Source organism: Indicator indicator, chromosome 2, assembly GCF_027791375.1.
Source record: "Indicator indicator isolate 239-I01 chromosome 2, UM_Iind_1.1, whole genome shotgun sequence".
Lineage (NCBI taxonomy): Eukaryota > Metazoa > Chordata > Aves > Piciformes > Indicatoridae > Indicator > Indicator indicator.
The window spans coordinates 28,768,946-28,787,039 of record NC_072011.1 but is presented as its reverse complement, the minus strand read 5'-3'; the positions used below and the strand labels follow the sequence as shown (position 1 = coordinate 28,787,039).

At 37.0% G+C, this 18,094-nt stretch overlaps 1 protein-coding gene across 1 annotated transcript in view; it reads left to right on the top strand.

The window, feature by feature from the left end:
• THBS2 (thrombospondin 2) overlaps positions 1-17,884 on the top strand; it is a 38,587-nt gene extending 20,703 nt beyond the window's left edge. The window contains exons 13-21 of the mRNA XM_054396732.1: positions 228-335; positions 2,029-2,188; positions 3,167-3,285; positions 3,872-4,106; positions 6,870-7,097; positions 7,404-7,675; positions 8,625-8,722; positions 11,043-11,182; positions 17,802-17,884. Coding sequence (XP_054252707.1) covers positions 228-335; positions 2,029-2,188; positions 3,167-3,285; positions 3,872-4,106; positions 6,870-7,097; positions 7,404-7,675; positions 8,625-8,722; positions 11,043-11,182; positions 17,802-17,884 — 1,443 coding nt within the window. The remainder of the gene's footprint in view (positions 1-227; positions 336-2,028; positions 2,189-3,166; positions 3,286-3,871; positions 4,107-6,869; positions 7,098-7,403; positions 7,676-8,624; positions 8,723-11,042; positions 11,183-17,801) is intronic.
• The last annotated feature ends 210 nt before the right edge of the window (positions 17,885-18,094 follow it).

The following is an 18,094-nucleotide window of genomic DNA, read 5'->3' as shown; positions in this document are numbered from 1 at the left end:
ATTTACTGGAAACATCCCTGTAGCAGAAGGAGAGCTGGGAAGTAGAATGAGTTGCAGATGTATTTCACTTACTTTACCATATGAAGGCATCACAAGAACTACTATCTTTGTCAGCAACCAGACAGTCACTTTAAAAAATTTTTGTGATTGATTCTTCTGGTTTTACAGTCTGCCCAGACAAGTTATTCTGTCATAAACATAATGTATTAATGATTTCTTTTGGCCAGGATAACTGTCCGCTTCTGCCTAACTCTGGCCAAGAAGACTTTGATAAAGATGGCAAAGGAGATGCCTGTGATGAGGATGATGACAACGATGGTGTCGAAGATGATAAAGTAAGAGGCATTTCTCTGTCTTCAGCACATTTAACCTAAATATCTGGTTTTAAGGGAAACCATTACAATAGATAAGAGCTCTATTTTTCAGAAACTTTCAGCTAAGTTAGTCAGCACTGCCTTCCAGGAATGATAATCTGATGCAGAATAAAGATGTGCTGGGTCAAAAGAGAGAAGCACTGTGCACAGCAAAGAATCAGGGGAACCTAGGGCTGAGTTATGTTCTCCATATTAGTTCTGGGTTCACTTGTGTACAGGAAAGCAATTCAATGGAAAGTGTTACTAGATTTTTATTTTGCAGTGGGAGAATGCTGTGGCCATTATATTTGAAAAAGCTGGTAAATACTGTATCTAAGGTGTGCTGGAAACAAAATATGATGAGCAATAATAACTATAAACACAGCTAACATCAAGGGAAAATGATAGGAGGAAAGTACCTAGCCTTGTCCATACCTTCCTCCTTTAGATATGCCAGCGAGACTGAAATTTATTTATCTGCAGAGTCTAAAAGATAAGCAGTTAGTCTAAACCTGTTCTCCCTGTGCACTGAGCAAAAGGACAGAGGCACCTCCAGACAGGGCTTTACCCTGCCTTTCCTGAACATGTTTAGGATGCACTCACCCTAGTTGCTTTTAGGAATTTACTGTTCCTCTTCTTCCTTCAGAGGGAGCCTAAGGTTAGAACTGTGTTCATAGAGACCCTCTTTAGAGTATTTAAAAAAACAAAGAATTATTTGATAAAACAATATGACTTAATACATACATTTGAAAAATTGTAGCCAGAAATTGTTTTCTGGACAGTATAAAAATATGAATTACCTCTATAGCTTGTCCCTTTGTGTGTAAACTGTATTTCCAAGGAATGTAAAATATTGTGCTAAAAAAATTATTTCGTAGTAAATGGTTTTTGCTTTAGCAGGGGAAAAGTAGTTTAAAGATTTTTTTTTTCCCACATGATCTCCCTTCAGATTCAATGATGCTGATGCTTACTCCTCTTGCTTTGGTTTGGTTTTAATCTTCTTCACTCTGCACACTGAATACTTCTTTGTGCTTCTGCAGAAGTCTGTGTTTAATTTGGGGATGTATGAAATGAGAATTCTTATTCTGGCAGACATTCAAATTAGGGACTAAACTGAAATGAATTTTTCAAAATTCTCTGCTTTTTGAAACTTTTTTCAATCATATGCAATAGGACACAACCTACTTAGAAGTCATTCTTTGTTTAAACTGAAAAATAAAAATATGTGGTTTAGAAAGTGAGACTAGAGATACTAGTTTGTTTCAAAAAAGTCAGAAGGATTTTTTCCAAAAAACTTAATACCCATTGGAGGTTGGCCTGAATTTACAACATATTCTGATCTTTTTTAACACACACATGTACTAGTGATACACTTTTTTAATAATATCTGAGTACAGATAAAATTTTAAATGCCTGTTGTAATCCTAGTGAGATACTGAACACATTTGACATGGCTTGTACAAAACCAAAGCGACAATGAACCAGGCTGTCCAGGTGCTGCCCCATTACCACCAAGATTTTCAGTGTTGTAGATACAGCTTGTCCGTTGAAAAAATAACAGATTCATAGTTTGGTTTTTTTGCCTCTGTCCAAGATGAGCAGGAAGAGTTACCACTTCATATTAAGCTTTCATGAGTTGCAATTTACATTCTGAAACGTTGTTTCTTCTTACTAGGACAATTGCCCACTTCTGTTCAACCCTCGACAGTTTGATTATGACAAGGATGAAGTTGGTGACCGCTGTGATAATTGCCCCTATGTGCACAACCCTGCTCAGATTGACACAGATAACAATGGGGAGGGTGATTCATGTGCTGTGGATATTGATGGAGATGGTATGCTCTCAGTTTTTGGAATAAAGTGCTGTTCCACACCTACAACTTGCTCTATGCTCAATACCTGCTTTTATACATACAGGGAATAAAATAGGATGTAGCAGCTAAAAAATGCAGGAGAAGGAATAGAAGATTTATTTGTTCTGTATAGTATAGTTGTCTATAAAGTCCCTAAATGACTACAGTGGGTATTACTGAGGAATAAAACACATCAAGTTTTTCACCAGTGTAATCTTAAAAGCAATTAATTCCTCCATCTGTTCCAAACGTTTTGAAGTTCTCTCATCCTTTTGATCATCAAGTTCTTAGTATTACTTGTGGTATATCTGCAGTTGAGGAAAAATGTAATTATGTATTATTGGACCATGTAATGTAGGAAAGGGTTCTTGTATTGTTTACAGACAGGTATGCCAGCATGTCTTGATTTTGTTCTTTTTTTTTTCTACAAAGTGTAATTTTGAAGGAGTTTGTTGGATGTATAGTAAAGTTTCCCGAGGAGGAACAATTTCTCTTGAAAATTCAGCATGCTGTGCAATAAATGATGAACTTTTTCTGGTAAAATCAGTGCTGAGGCAGCTGACCATTAATGCAGCTGCTCCCACATAAAGTTCCACCATGATATATAGCTGTGCATTCTATGCCATTTCTTAGAGTGTGGCAAGAAAATCAAAGTCAAATTATTATCTGTTATCCTATGAAAAAGGGCTAAATTCTTAAGATATGAAGAATTTTTCTAGCAAAATCCTTTAGGAAAATACATACAAACATCTTATTGAGAAAAGTGGACTCTATACTGTAATTTCTTTCTAATGTTAGACTTGTCAGTATTTCATGTAGAATTGAGAAAGCCTAAGAACCCCTTAAGAGCCTTGTTTCTTTATTGGTGACTCTTACAGTCGATAGCTCCCTGCTCTTGATACTGTATCATTTGGATTTCTTTAATCTTTTGTTGGTTTTGGTTTTGTTTTTTTCTCATAGACATATTTAATGAACGAGATAATTGTCCTTACGTCTATAACACAGACCAGAGTGATACAGATGGTGATGGAGTTGGTGATCAGTGTGATAATTGTCCATTGATGCATAATCCAGACCAGGTAAATGTTAGACTGTTTCTTTAATGATGGCATCAGAATGAGAGCAGATGAAAGAATATAGGAATGACCTTCAGACCTTGATTACTGCCAGGCTGAAGAAGTGGATCTGTATTGCTCATTTTCACATCTCAGGTTGTCAGGGAAGTAGAGTGATGCCTTTACTGTGTTTTCCAGCCTTTGAACTGTTTTTCCTTCCACCATAGAAAGAGAGTACAGCCTCAGGACTGCTTTGCATTTACCTGAGTTCATTGGTCCATGTGCAGATAAGTAACATCAAATACACAGAAGCAATCGGATAATATGCTGCCCAGACTGATGCTTCCCTGTGATCTCTAGAATGGGAGCAATGAAGGTTGTGGCCGAAGACCTACCCTGGAGGCATCTTGGGGATCAAACCTTATGCACTTATAGCAGAATAAGTGGCTGTACAACTTTGAAGATATGTGTCTGTGTTAAGCATGGTTGTTATCATGGTATCATTTGTCTCTGGAGAAGTCCTTGAAGAGAAGTGTTGAAAGAATTAATTACCAATTTATCTGTACTTTAGTAACAATAATAAATTTACTCTTTAAATATTTTTTGGTAGACTGATGCAGATAATGACCTTGTTGGTGACCAGTGTGACAACAATGAGGACATTGATGAAGATGGCCACCAGAACAACCAAGATAATTGCCCTTACATCCCCAATGCTAACCAGGCTGACCATGATAAAGATGGCAAAGGAGATGCCTGTGATCCTGATGATGACAATGATGGTGTCCCAGATGACAGAGACAATTGTCGCCTCAGATACAACCCTGAGCAGGAAGACTCTGATGGTAAGAACAATGTCATACGAATTTCAATTAATTGATGGCATCCAATGCTGATCTTGGAGTATTCATTTCTGATAAATTTCAAACACCTTGAATTTCAAATGTCTTTAAAAATGAAAAATAAGCTGCTTTTCTTTCAAAACAAGTTACCTTCTGAAAACTGAAATGGAAAAAATATGGGGTTCTACTCTGTTCTATTTTGAAAAACAGACTTTTTAAATCTAAATCCAGAGTGTTTAAAACTAAAATTCATGTTCAACTAGTTTTATTAAAAAAATTTCTGAACAGTTTTTCTCAAATTTGCCTTATAGATATCTGTAAGTGTGTCTTGATTTATGTGTGTCAGTTAAAAAGTGGATACATAATTGTTCTTTTCTCCAGTTCTGTGATAAAATATTGCTGATCACTCTCAAACAGTCCTCTGAGCTTGGCAGTATTTCAGTAATGAAATAGTGATAGTTTCACAGTCATAAACATAACTTGAGAAAGCATTACCATCTTTTGAAAACCATCATATGTCTGCTGGTAGTACTCCTTACAATAAATGCATGTGATCAGTTTCTGTTCTGAATTATAGAGCTTTCTGGAATCATTCCATGGTTATTATGCTGGTGGAATTGAAAGCAAAATTTAATACCTGCTCAATATAGTTTTATGTACAGTCAGAAAGATAAAATCCTGAGCCTTGACTGGTTTCCTGGTAAGACAGCTACTGGAAATGGGAAGTTTCTGGTTGGTAGTCAGTAGTAGTTCTTAAATTACTTAACCCTTCAGTCTAATTATATACGCAGAATATCTTTGTACTTGCCAAACTCTGTCTTCTAAATTTCAGAAATGTTCCAGGATAAAGGTGCCCCAAACTGGGACAGATTTTTATAGTCTTGCAAGGGAGACTGCATTTATGTAAGGGGTAAGGATTCACAAAAAATGTAAATTTAAGGAGTTCAGCCAGATCACCACTGTCATTAGCAGCAGGTCCAATAGAAATCTTGGGAAAGAATCAATAAATCCAAAACATGGTCCCATGCTTTTGAAGTTGAGCTACAGCATATAAAGATGGGGCCCTGGAAAGAGCTGTTGGACATGACTGAGCAAACAAACACTTTTTAACTTTCCTCAACAGGGAATCGGTGTTGTCAGCAGCAGCTCAGTGCCAAATGAATGTCAGCAGGACTTTCGGTGAATAATTAGACTCTCCTGTAATTAAACAATTACCTCTTTGATTTTGGCAAAGGGAATAAAATTGGAAATTCATTCTCTTCTCTCCAGTAGTGCTAAGAAAACAGGTACAGGAGCATGCAGCTGGTCAGGCTTTGGAGTTCTCCATAGCTGATTGCCAGGGTGAAAAAATGGGATCATTTTATCACATATTTGAACTACAGAAAGTCTTTGAGATATTAGATACTTCACTTTCTCTAACTACTTTTTTTGGCTGTTGCCTAAAACTCATTCTGCATTCTTTCTGAAAGCTTCATACTTGGATAATACTATGCCATTTAGGCATAGTAATTAGCTTCCCATTTATCTCTGAAGCATCTAGTCAATACTAAATGAGTTGGATTGTAGCTATTTCCCGTTATGTTAATTCCCATGTTCTTAGAGTAATCACCAACACTTAAAGAAAAGCAGATGCTCAGTTGCATGAGGGTAGAAACAAATTAGCTGACTGTTCTAGTTTTACTTTAGTGCCCAATGTAATACTCAGTGCTTTCTGTTATAAAAGTTGGAGCCATTTTCAAATTTGTTTCTATACTTGTCTAGCAAAGTTTTTCTACTTTATTTTCAAATGTATGTACTATTGTGTGCCACTGAATAACAGTGGCATTGGGAATGCAATTAATATTTTGAATGTCTCCTTTCACCACCTGTTATGCAAGACAAGTCACATCTCCTGGTTTCAACCAATATTATGGATAAATTAAGAAAGACAGTAGTTAAAGTGCTGAGCAGAAGCACAATTGTGGCTGAACTGTATGGATGTATTTTGAGGTTCTCTAAAAATGTCTTGCAATTCATATAATAAAACTTCTTGTTTCCATTCCTCCAAGGCTAGTTCTATTGTATACAATGTTTCTTTACTTTTATTATCATTTTTTCTGAAGTGCTACATTTTTTATAATAAGAAAGACTGCATACTTTACTGCAATACTATCCCCACTTTCTTTCATTGTAGAGATGACAATTCTGAAATATGAAGTAACTTTAGATGGATTGTTTCTGAAGGAATCTTGAATCAGAGATAAGAGTCTGAAAAAAAGTTTAATATCTTCAATAATATATAAGGATTTAAAAATGTGCAGGAAGATTAAGATGTTAACACTATTGTTTTAATTCACTTACACTGCACATATTAAAATGTGGTGTTGTTTCCACATCTGGGACAAACTGAACTGAAAATGTAATACAAGCATTAATGAATTTACATCGATGTAGCAAACTTTCAGCTTTTCCCACCTCTATTCTAAAGCTGTGTATAGGCTAGGGCCAGACTGATCACTGTCATAAACCACTGACAGGTTTACACTGACAGGACAATTTTATCAACAACAACATTGGCCCTGGTTTGATCTGATTACTTCTAGTCACCACCAGTAACTTTTCAAATGGACTTTCAGAGAATGAAGCTTTCTTTGGAATCATTTGGAGCATTCATTGAGAAACAGGAGAATAACATACTGATAGTATAAATTTCTTCTATCAGTGGGACAGCTTTTAGGAAAGCTGGATAAATTGCTAACAATTGCATTTGGTTGTTCTTGTTTTTAGGTGATGGCAGAGGTGATATTTGCAAAGATGACTTTGACAATGACAACGTCCCAGATATTTATGATGTATGCCCTGAAAACAATGCCATCAGTGAAACCGATTTCAGAAAGTTCCAAATGGTCCCCCTGGACCCTAAGGGAACAGCTCAAATTGATCCCAACTGGGTTATTCGACACCAAGGCAAGGAACTGGTGCAGACTGCCAACTCTGATCCTGGAATAGCTGTAGGTGAGTATCAGATGTCAGCCATTGTCTTTGGAAAAGTAACTATAGTGATCTAGTGATGAGCACCCATTTGAAGTATAGTGCTTGCTGTTTTCAGTGCCCCTCTATTTCTCTCTAGAAGCCCCCATGTTATAGTTAGGCAAGTTGTGGCATGTGGCAGGTGGAGGTAATTACCTCCTCTCCTACAGATAAGGAAATGGAAAAATAGTTAACTCCTGACAAAACTCAGGACAGAACTGGGACTCTTGAGTGTGTGTGGCTGGAGCCAGCATTGCAACTCTGTTGTTCATCTGTTCTATCCTCTCCCAGGTTACGATGAGTTCAGCTCCGTTGACTTCAGTGGGACATTCTATGTTAACACAGACCGCGATGATGACTATGCTGGCTTTGTATTTGGCTACCAGTCCAGCAGTCGATTTTATGTTCTGATGTGGAAGCAGGTCACTCAGACCTACTGGGAGGACAAACCTACTAGGGCTTATGGCTATTCTGGTGTGTCACTCAAAGTAGTGAATTCAACAACTGGTACTGGTGAACACTTGAGAAATGCTCTCTGGCACACAGGAAACACCCCTGGACAGGTGAGGAATTTAAAACTTCAAGACAATGATTCATGACTAATATTTTAAAGAGAGGTGTCACAAAAATAATTTCCTTTCACAGCTCAATTTTTGCAGACATCTTTCATCTTTTCTTCAGTTTCTATATTACTAGTGTCAATAATCACATTTGCATTGTGATTCAAAGAAAATGTTGCACATTCAAAAAGTTTATCAGAGGAAGAAATTATATGCATGAAAGGGAAGATGTGTTGTGATCCAAAGGAAAAGGAGTGAAAGATTTTCAGTTTTCCATTAATTCTTTGTATGTCTGCACTGGCACTTGCTTCTTTGGCATTCCAGTTTGTTCGAAATATGTGATTTAGAGTTCAGTAGCCAGTGACAGCCAAAGAGAAAAGAAAGGAAAACAGACGAAAACTGCTGCTGCTCCAAGTAGTGTCCAGCCGCGGAAGAAATTTGTGCCTTTTGGAAATGAAGTTAGTGAGGCTTCACTTGTGGATAGGAATTTCACACTTCAGAGCTCCATGCAGGAGAAAGGCTTTGATTGACTGTGAAAGATTTCAAGAAAGAGGTCACATGCAGTAACATCTGTGCAAGCAGCAGTCCCTTTCCTTTGCTGGAAGTATTCATACTAATGGGAAAACTAGCATCAACTCTGGCAGCCGTGGGTGTGTATTTGTGCAAGCAGGGACAGGACTTCCTGAAGAAAGTCAGGTTTGATACTGTAATGGTCTTCAGTGACTCTAGCTGTGAAACTGCAGATGAGTGATGAATAACTTAAGACAGAAATTTTTGTTAGTCTCACCCTATAAAAGAGGTCTGCTGATCATACCATCAAGTGTTAAACACTATCTTTCAGTTTCATGCTATAGGCAAATAAATTATATACAATATATATTTGTATATAACTTTATATACAGTTAATGGAGCACAGTCTGTTTCTAATAAGGTATTTGTATCCCTACTCTAGGTGCGTACTTTGTGGCACGATCCCAAGAACATTGGCTGGAAAGATTATACTGCTTACAGGTGGCATTTGATTCATAGGCCAAAAACGGGATTAATAAAGTAAGAAATGTTTCTGCACCTCCATAATTTTTTTTTTTAGCAAACCCTTGTCTCTGTTTATGTAAGAGCTATGTTATCAGTTTGTTATTTCTGATACTTGTGTGACATTGTGTTCCAATATTTTGGTGACATTTTGTTATCTTTAAAATAAGTTATTTCCCTTTTCAGAAGTATTTATTTCAGTCTGGATGGTTCATTATTTACTTCAGCTAAATATTCTTTAACTAAAGAAAAAAAAGTAAGTTTTTTCTCAATAGCTCTTTGGTGAAGTGACAAAAAATAACTAAGCAAAACTCAAAACAAGAGCAGAACATGAGATTCCTTCCCAGCCTCTGGAATTTGAGTGAATGAAGTTAATTAGAAACATCAGAGTTGCCACAGGGAAATGGACCAACGGCCTGTCTGCTTCAGCATCCTGTCTCTCATAATGGCTTGTACAAGATACTGCAGGAGTAGCCATGAGCACATCTGTAATGCATACAAGGAGCCATGGCATATGACTTTCCTTAGAGCCCAGATGTTTATCTAGTGTTTCAAAGAATGAGCATTAACTGTCCATGTCAATTTTATCTTCTACTAACATTAGGTTTACCGTAACTGTAAAGGACGTTTTTCATGGGATAGAGTGTGAGTTTACCTCTTAAGGTCTTGTTTGTGTTTATGAGCAGGGAAGTTTTGTTTGGCTGTGAAGGACAAAGGGTAGACAGACTTGGATAGATTAAGTTACCAAGTGATCTATTTCTTGGAAAGAGAAGAGTTTCTTTGTGTATCAAAGTATTGCAGTGGCTAATACAGATCAAAAGGAAACTTGTTTTTCGTTTATATTGTTGTTACCTGTATCTTCCTTTGCAGGCTCTACTTAGCATCAAAGTGTGTTTCTACTGCTATTTGCTTAGATTAATCTACCATGACAAATTCTATGGTACAGGACATGAAATTTCTTCATCCTTTAGGGCGTTTTTATAGAAAATAATTTGATTTACTTGGCTTTTTTCACTACTATAAAATGAACAAACAAAATGAAACTGTTTCATTTGTAGGGAATTAGCCATTTAGTGTTAATATGATAAGAGTAGCATTATTTTTTTGGTGGAAAGAATAGTTTATTAAACTCTTCTCATATGTTTTGGGTTCTTGAAATTTTGAATTGGATTAAATAGGGTTACATGGACCTGTCATTCTTTGTTCTGTTCTTTTAGTCATCCATTAAGTACTATGCTCAGGGAGCAGGTTTACACTTGTCTTTAGGCACTTCTCAGAAAACAAAATACTTCAAAGGTGGAGCAAGTGCTGGAAATGCATTTCTACCTAAGCAGAAATCTAGCTCTAACCCCTGAGTTACAGGAAGTTATTCAAGTGTGTTCACTCTTGCATAAAGCTATCCTGCTTTGTATAACTACTGTATTGCCAATTGAAGCAGGAACACAATCCCTTCCTCCAGGGACCTCTCTAGTTAATGAAGTATAAATTCATTTCTCATTCAGCCCAAACCATGGCTGTCTCAAGATCTCCCATGAGAAGTGGAGACTCTAAGTTTAAGGAACTGCATCTTATCTGATAAAGAATGAAAAAGAAGTGGCATGTTTTTTTTGCTCCAGAGTGGATGCCTAAAGCACTACAAAAATCCCCCTACAAACCAAGGATAAAAAAACCATGCAAAAACAACCAACAAAAAAAACCCAACCAAAAAAAAAAAAAAAACCCAAACAAACAAAACCAGGAAGAAAACAAAAAACTCCCCAAGTTTTTCTTTTCCAATTTATTAGTCTAGATGCTTGTGTCCAAGTCGTTCCAGTTTTCATTAAGCTTTTAAAATGTCTGAAGCTGAGATTCAGAATGTCTTCAATTAAGGTTTTGTTTGACTCTAAAGGGATGGTTCTTGCAGTCTCTGGCCCTTGCACCTAAAGATAAAGAAATCAGCCATTCACACAGCTGTAAGGATGACTTTGCTAAGTGATGTGGCGAGGTCTTGTGCTAACATCTGAGTTCACAGGAACGGGATCTTATCAGAAAATGCTAGTACATGACATAGTCATTCCACGAGACATGACTGTTCTAAATAAAGAATTGGGAAATCTTTTGCAGATGGTGTGCATAAAATTACTTATGGAACAGCTCCACTGCTTCTGATTTAATGTATTATGGCTGTCAGCCAGGTGGGTGTGGGTGTGAGATACAGATGAGAGATGGTTCTTACAGTGAAGTTGGGTTTTCATGTGCCTTGTTAAAATTAATTCTGTTTCATTTCTTGGGAACTGTTACCAATACCTGGCACTGGACACTGTGTTATCCTCTATCTAATTTAAATTGTTTTTTTCAGAGTTTTAGTGTATGAGGGGAAACAAGTCATGGTGGATTCTGGACCAATCTATGATACAACCTTTGCTGGTGGACGATTAGGTCTTTTTGTCTTCTCTCAAGAGATGGTCTATTTCTCTGACCTCAAATATGAATGCAGAGGTAAGTTAAAAAAGATGTCTGGAAAATGCAGAAGCCTTTGATAACCTGTGGAGTAAGCATGAAATATGGAAATGATAACTATCCTCTAGTTACTGAAAGCAATCTGTAATATCATACTGTGGAGCAAACTTTGATTTGCTGAAATGCCATAAATGCCCTTTGCCCCTGTAGTAATCTCAATTTGAATAACAAACCCCATATGGTTAATGCTACCCACCTGGAAAAAAAGAGATTGAAATCCGTGGGTGACATACGTGCTTAGAATCCTATATATCCGCTTCCTTTGTAGGCTGTTTGTGTCCTGTGGGCAGAATGATAGTTCTGGATTGCCTCTCTTGAAAGAGGCATGAAGGAGAGGGCAGATTATTTTTACCAAGCATATCTGGCTATAATACCTTGACCTAAATATTTTGAAATACAGGAAATGCTTTCCCAGGTTTTCTTATGTATGTTTTTTCATACACATTTAGATACATAGGTACACATACACATGTGTGTCTCTGTATAGGCAGATACCTATTTTTATATAGGCTGGGGGAATGGTGGTATGTTGGCCAGACATGAGCCAGCAATGTGCGCTTGCAGCCCAGAAGGCAAATCACATCCTGGGCTGCATCAAAAGAAGCATGGCCTGCAGATCAAGAGAGGTGATTCTGCCACTCTGCTCTCATGAGACCTCACCTGAAGTGCTGTGTCTAGCTCTGGGCCTCTCAAAATAAGGTGGACATGGACCTGCTGGAGACAGGGGCCACAGAAATGATCAGAGGCCTAGAGCACTTCCTATAAAAACAGACTGAGAGAATTGGAGTTAGCCTGGAGTAGAGAAGACTCTGGGTAGGCCTTATAATAAGCAGCCTTGCAGTACCTGAAGGAGAAAGGGAAGGACTGTTTACAAAGGCCTGTAGCAACAGGACAAGGGGCAATGGTTTTAAACTAGAGAAGGCTAGATTTAGATTGGACACTAGGAAGTTCTTTACTGTGAGTGTGATGGAGCAGTGAAACAGATTGCCTAGGGAGGTGGTAGAGCCCCCCTCCCTGGAGACATTCAAGGTCAGATTTGATTGGGCTCTGAGCTTACTTGTCCCTGCTCACTGCAGGGGGGTAGGACCGGATGACCTTTGAAGGTCTCTTTTAACTCAATGCATTCTATGGTTCTACATTTGTAGAAAAATGCAGAATACAAAACATTGTGTTACATCCCTGTACTGTATCATGATGGAGCTATGGTTTTTGTGTGATGGACTTCCTAACCAAGACAAACAAGCACAAATGAGATTTTTTTTTTCCTATTTCTTTCAGATGCTTGAGCCATGGTTGCTGCATTACCAGCAAAGTACTGTAAATGCTGCGCAACCTAGACACCTCAGCACATCCTGGTACTCCCAGTTTCTATTTTTGTGTACCTCCTGTCCTTTGTCCTCGTGCTCCACTCACCAGGTACCTCCCTGCTGCCAGGAGTATCTCAGCCATCCCTCCACCAAAGTGCCTTCTTACAGCCAGGACTAATGAAGCCTAAACTTGAGCATCCAACCCACCACTGAAGCAAAAGCAGACCGATACATTAGAACACTTTTGTAGAATGAAAACTTAGCAAAATATGTTTGTTTGCCTTTTTTAGGGAATGACATTTACATGTAAAAATGTAATTAATGTATTTTTAGAGAGAGACAGGAAAAGACGGAAGTAGAGGGAAGTGATGATTATCTGTCTTCGTCTTTGAGCAAGGAAAAATGTGTTTGAATAAATTTTTAGGTGCATGGTTGACAATTCCTTGATCTGATCAGGACTGGACTTCAGTAACTCAAAGCCTCTGGGTCTAATTTTAGCAAAGTAATGAAGAGCCACACCAACAGGATCTATAATAACAATGAAAATGCCTTTGGATAATAAAATAAAGATAAATTATTAACGTTTCTTTATCCAAAAATACATTCTTTAGCTGATGAGAATACTCTTAATAACACTACCTGTTAAAATCACAGTTGGTAGAAACGTTGAATTTGCAATCTAAAGCATTGTCTAATAGAGGCTTAATTCAGGCCAAACAGAACTGAACTAGAAACTCCTATGTGAAAGGGAAGATGATTCATCTATCACTATTCTCTAACTTCCAAAAACTATTTTGCGTTGTTCCATTTCCATCATATTTTGCATTTCTTTGCCATAAAGAATACACCGTGGTCATGTGGAGCAAAATGAACCTGAACCACTTTCCCACTTCTGCTGCAAAAAGCACTTTGGCATGTTGAATCCTGATGTGGGTTTTGAAAAGGTGGCAATGCCACTATTACCTAATTTGGTAACATATGAATTTAAGGTTCCATTTATAAATATTTTTAGTATTTATTATGATTATCTGATAACTTCTCTGATAACTTATTTTAAAGCATGTCATATAATGCATCAGTAATACATTCACAAATAGTGATATTTTAAAGCTATTTTTAAAGCATATCACAATATGTAGATATTGTCAAAGCATGGTAGACACTTAATTATAGGTTCATGGATTATATTAATGTATGCTTTAAAGTTAAATGAATAATAATAACATTTATAAATGGAACCTTAAGATGTATCCTGTTACCCTAATTTTACTATTTTATATTGTTACCTATGTCTGCTGTATATAGAACTCCTTAAATAATGCTGAAGGGATACCAGTGTTTATTCTAAACAGATACATTTACTCGAATATACAATAGTATAAACATGTTTAACATTTTTTTTTTGTTTAAGTTGTATGAGCTTCATTCACAAACAGAACACATGCTGGTGTAATTTTATTCACAGATGGGTTAACTAATGAAATAATACGGTACCTCTTCATTCTTACGGGGCACAGTGAGCTAAATGTTAAATCAACTTTTTCTCCCTTGAAATAGATTTTGTTACATTCCTGAGAAAGGAATCCACAGTTGCTGGCTTTATTGCACATTTTATAGTGTTTGTATTATCAAATCTTTCAGTTTTGTTTTGTTGCTGATTTGATTTGTTGTTTGTTTTTTCAAGTCCTCTTTATGAGGTTTTAAATGCTTCAGTTTCTTACTTTTGGAGTTTCAAATTGTATCCCCAAGTCTCAAGCAAAAGGGAGGGTGACTTCATTAAATGTAATGGTTGTAATGGCTGTGTAGGGTTTTTTGTTTTGTCAGAGAGACATCAGTATGGGGGTGAAGATGTTAATATTTGGACTGTATCATAATTTTCCTATTCTATGTAAATTATTTATGATGGTTTTTTATTTTCTTTTTTTTTCCTTGCCAAGTGTGTGTGAGAGTGAGATCAATGAAACTTCATTTTGTTTTGCCAAAGATTGTAAATAATTATTTATTTGTTTACATGGACGAAACTTTATCATCTAACGTCCTTACTCATTTAGTTAGATCCTCATTTATATATATATATATATTAAAAATATATTTTAAGAAATTAATGATAGGAAATAAACTGTAAAAAGGTTTTATAAAAAAAATTTCTCTTTACCTTTTTTATACTTAAAATGTTTCCTTAAAAAATATACTTCATTCCCCAAAGCCCTCAGTTAAATAAGCCTCTTATCTTACTATAAACCAGTTCACTTCAGGCAAACCAGAAAATCTGTTACTTGGTTACAAATCACCAGCTGTCCTCCAGGGTTGTAAACAGCAATTTTTCCAGTTTCCCTACAAGATGTCATTCTCCATGAAGTCTTTGTCTGGTGAACTCTCCCAAGTTTTATTTATGGCATGGTCCCTGAGAAATGCTTCTCTTTATGTGCTGGACTCATACACACATTCTTTATCTTGTGTTCTTTATATTGTATCTTGGCTAATATGTTTGAACAAATAACTGCTTCTGCTCCAAGTCCCATCTGAGTCCTTGGGTTCTGTTGGTGTGAATGAGGACTGTCTTCCTCCTTGAGAACTGCAGGAACCAGTGAATTGTCAATAACCAAAGAGAAGAAAAACACAAGAACAAATTATTAGCATGGGAGATCTTTGCTATGAGTATGAACTGCTCTCTGGAAGGGGAATTTGGATTAGGAAAAGTAATAATGCTCAGCTTGTCAAAATACTGATTTTGAGATGTGGACTCAGGTCATATTCTCTTATAAATATCCCAGCTATTAACTTTTCTTTACATTATAAATATTCCAACTATTCACTTTTCTTGGCTGCACCAACATCCACCTACCAGGTTTCCTTGTCTTTTGGTTCCAGTGTGAGTACTCAGGACATTACACAGGGAAGTCATATGGTCTTCAGCACAATCTTTTGATGAGTCCCTTACAAGACTGAATATTTGTATTTGTTAGAGAGGTGGATTTCTTCTATTTATGCTGCAAGGACATCAATGATTGACATATTTCAGGGAATGAAGTGATCAAAATCCTGTTACCCACATTCTCAAGAGTTCCATTTGGATCTGCAAGAGAGTTTCGAGCATGAACACTTAGTGATGATTTGAAGGGGAAAAAAAAAAAGTAAATCTCTTAATGGGAACTAAACAAAACCCCACATAACAGGCATAGGGACACGTAATAAACGGAAACAATGTGAAACCATAATAGCAGCACTTCTGTACTAGTATAGGGTCTGTAAGAAAAACAGAGAGGGAAAGACTAAACCCACAAATACTATGCTGTGAATGAGCAGGTTCACATAAAGCAGTTATGTACTCTGACCATTGTTCTAACTATGGGCTTTTGAAGATAATCAGAAATATTTGAGTAATTTGGGAAAGATACATGTTTAAAAATTTTTGCAGCTTTTGCACTCCAGGTATAGGAGTATGGAGGAAGAAAGCCTGAAATCCCTGCAGAGAGGCTGTTTTCTCACAAAGGAAGGCAGAGTAGAGTAGGTGCTCGTTCTGCCACTGACTCCTGCATGATACTAGGCAGAATTTTTTTTTTATTTCCTTGAGCATCAGGATTCCATCTACTCGAATTCAATGGTTAACTTCCTCCACTTTCAAATCCTTTTGATAAGCTCTATGTATTTTACTGTTTCCAGACCAGCCAAAAGAACAGGAAATCTTGAACTGCCCCTGAGATTAAATTCTGATGCAAGTTCTTGATCGATTTTAAAACATAGATTTTCAGATAAATTCTGGAATTCTTAAAAGTTAAACTGAACTAAAGTATTAAAGGATTTCTCCTCTACAACACATTTACCATGTTTTCTCCCAGAAAGGAAAAAAAAATCCACCCAAGGATTACACTTGTGATTTTGCACATCAGGCAGTCCAAATATTAGTATCATAGAATCATATGATTTTTTGAGTTGAAATGACCTCTAAAGGTCATCTAGTCTAACCCCCTCACAGTGAGATGGGACACGTTCAACTAGATCACGTTGCTCAGAGCCATGATCATCCTGACCTTGAGCGTTTCCAGAGATAGGGCTTCTATCACCTCTCTGGGCAGCCTGTTCCCAGGCTGTTTCACCACCCTGATTGTAAAAAGTTTCTTCTTTGTATCTAGTCTGAATCTACCCTCTTAGTTTAAAACTGTTATCCTTTGTCCTATGACAACATAAATGCTAACATCTGTCTATTGCTTGCTGTCTACACAATGGTGACAGATGCTGAGCAGACTATCACAGTCAATAGGTCAAATCCTCATCTTGGTCAGCTCAGTGGGAGTTTTGCTGTGATATCTGGATGAGATTCAGGGTTCAGCTTGTGCTGCAAACGTCCGTAGAGGAAGAGATCTAATGCTCACATGGGAACATCTGCTCTCTTAAAGCTGTTTGAAAAATAAGTAACTGTAATAACTTGGCCCAGTGTCGTTCCCAATGTGGAGGAGACCACCCTTGTAGAAGACAAAGGGGGACACTGAAGCAAAAGAAACCTGAGACTTACTAAACCAAAGATCTTTCTAATCAAATATATTGCTTCTGGAAAGCTGCCAGTATCAAATGCACCAGAGGAAGGTGTAAAATCTTTATGATTAAAACTTAGCTATTAGTATGCCTAGAAGGGGAATGTCATTCATAGCTCTGGGTAGTTAATGGGTAGTCATGTCTGCATGACTTATTTTGCACAAATGTTATTTATATAAATGCCACAGGCTTTCTTTAATCTCACTTCTCAACCTATTGAGAGTTCTGGAGGCTGATATACAGTAAGAATTTCCTTTTACCAGTTTTAAGTATGTTTCTGTTTAATTTCATTGACAGGCTTTATTTTTCACAGACTTTGGAAAGGAGTGAATTGTATATATTTTATCATAAACCCACATTTTAGAAACCAAGATACTCTGCTTTACTCTTACTGTTCATCTGCATGTGCCTGTAATGAATTCATGCAGTACGGCAAAGGTGAAATTTCCTCTACTGAGAATACCAACTGTCATGTTGCAGTTCTGGATAGTACCCATGGTTATGGCCTTCTCTAAGTCTCTCTGTCCAGCTCATGTGTAGACAGGTTATATATGCATGTGCACATAGACAGGCACTAAAAATCTACATATTTCTCAAATAGTAAGTGTTATTCTTTGCTCATTTTTTTCTTAATGCTCTCCCTGGACATTTGCTATGGGCCACAGTTGGAATCATGCAAATGAGTTGGACAGTTTTTTTACAACTTTTTATCTTGTCAACAATCATTGATCATTACCTGTTTATCTCGATACTTGTAGAGATAGATGTGAACATGTTTGGTGCTGTCCCAGTAGAAGCAAGTGAATTTAAGGCACCTGCTGATATTTCTGGACTCTTTTGATCACTGCTGTATACATCATGTTGGAAGCATGCATTGCAGATCACACTGCACAACAAATCTTAGCCACAGCTCTAGTAAGGTAACTTGTAACTTAGAAATTGGTTTTTAATCATTGAGATTATGTACCCATTCAGTAAATTTTAGGAGTTACAATCTTGAAATTCCCTTTTTGAGTTGATTTCCTCTCTTTAAATTACACTGAAGCAAAAG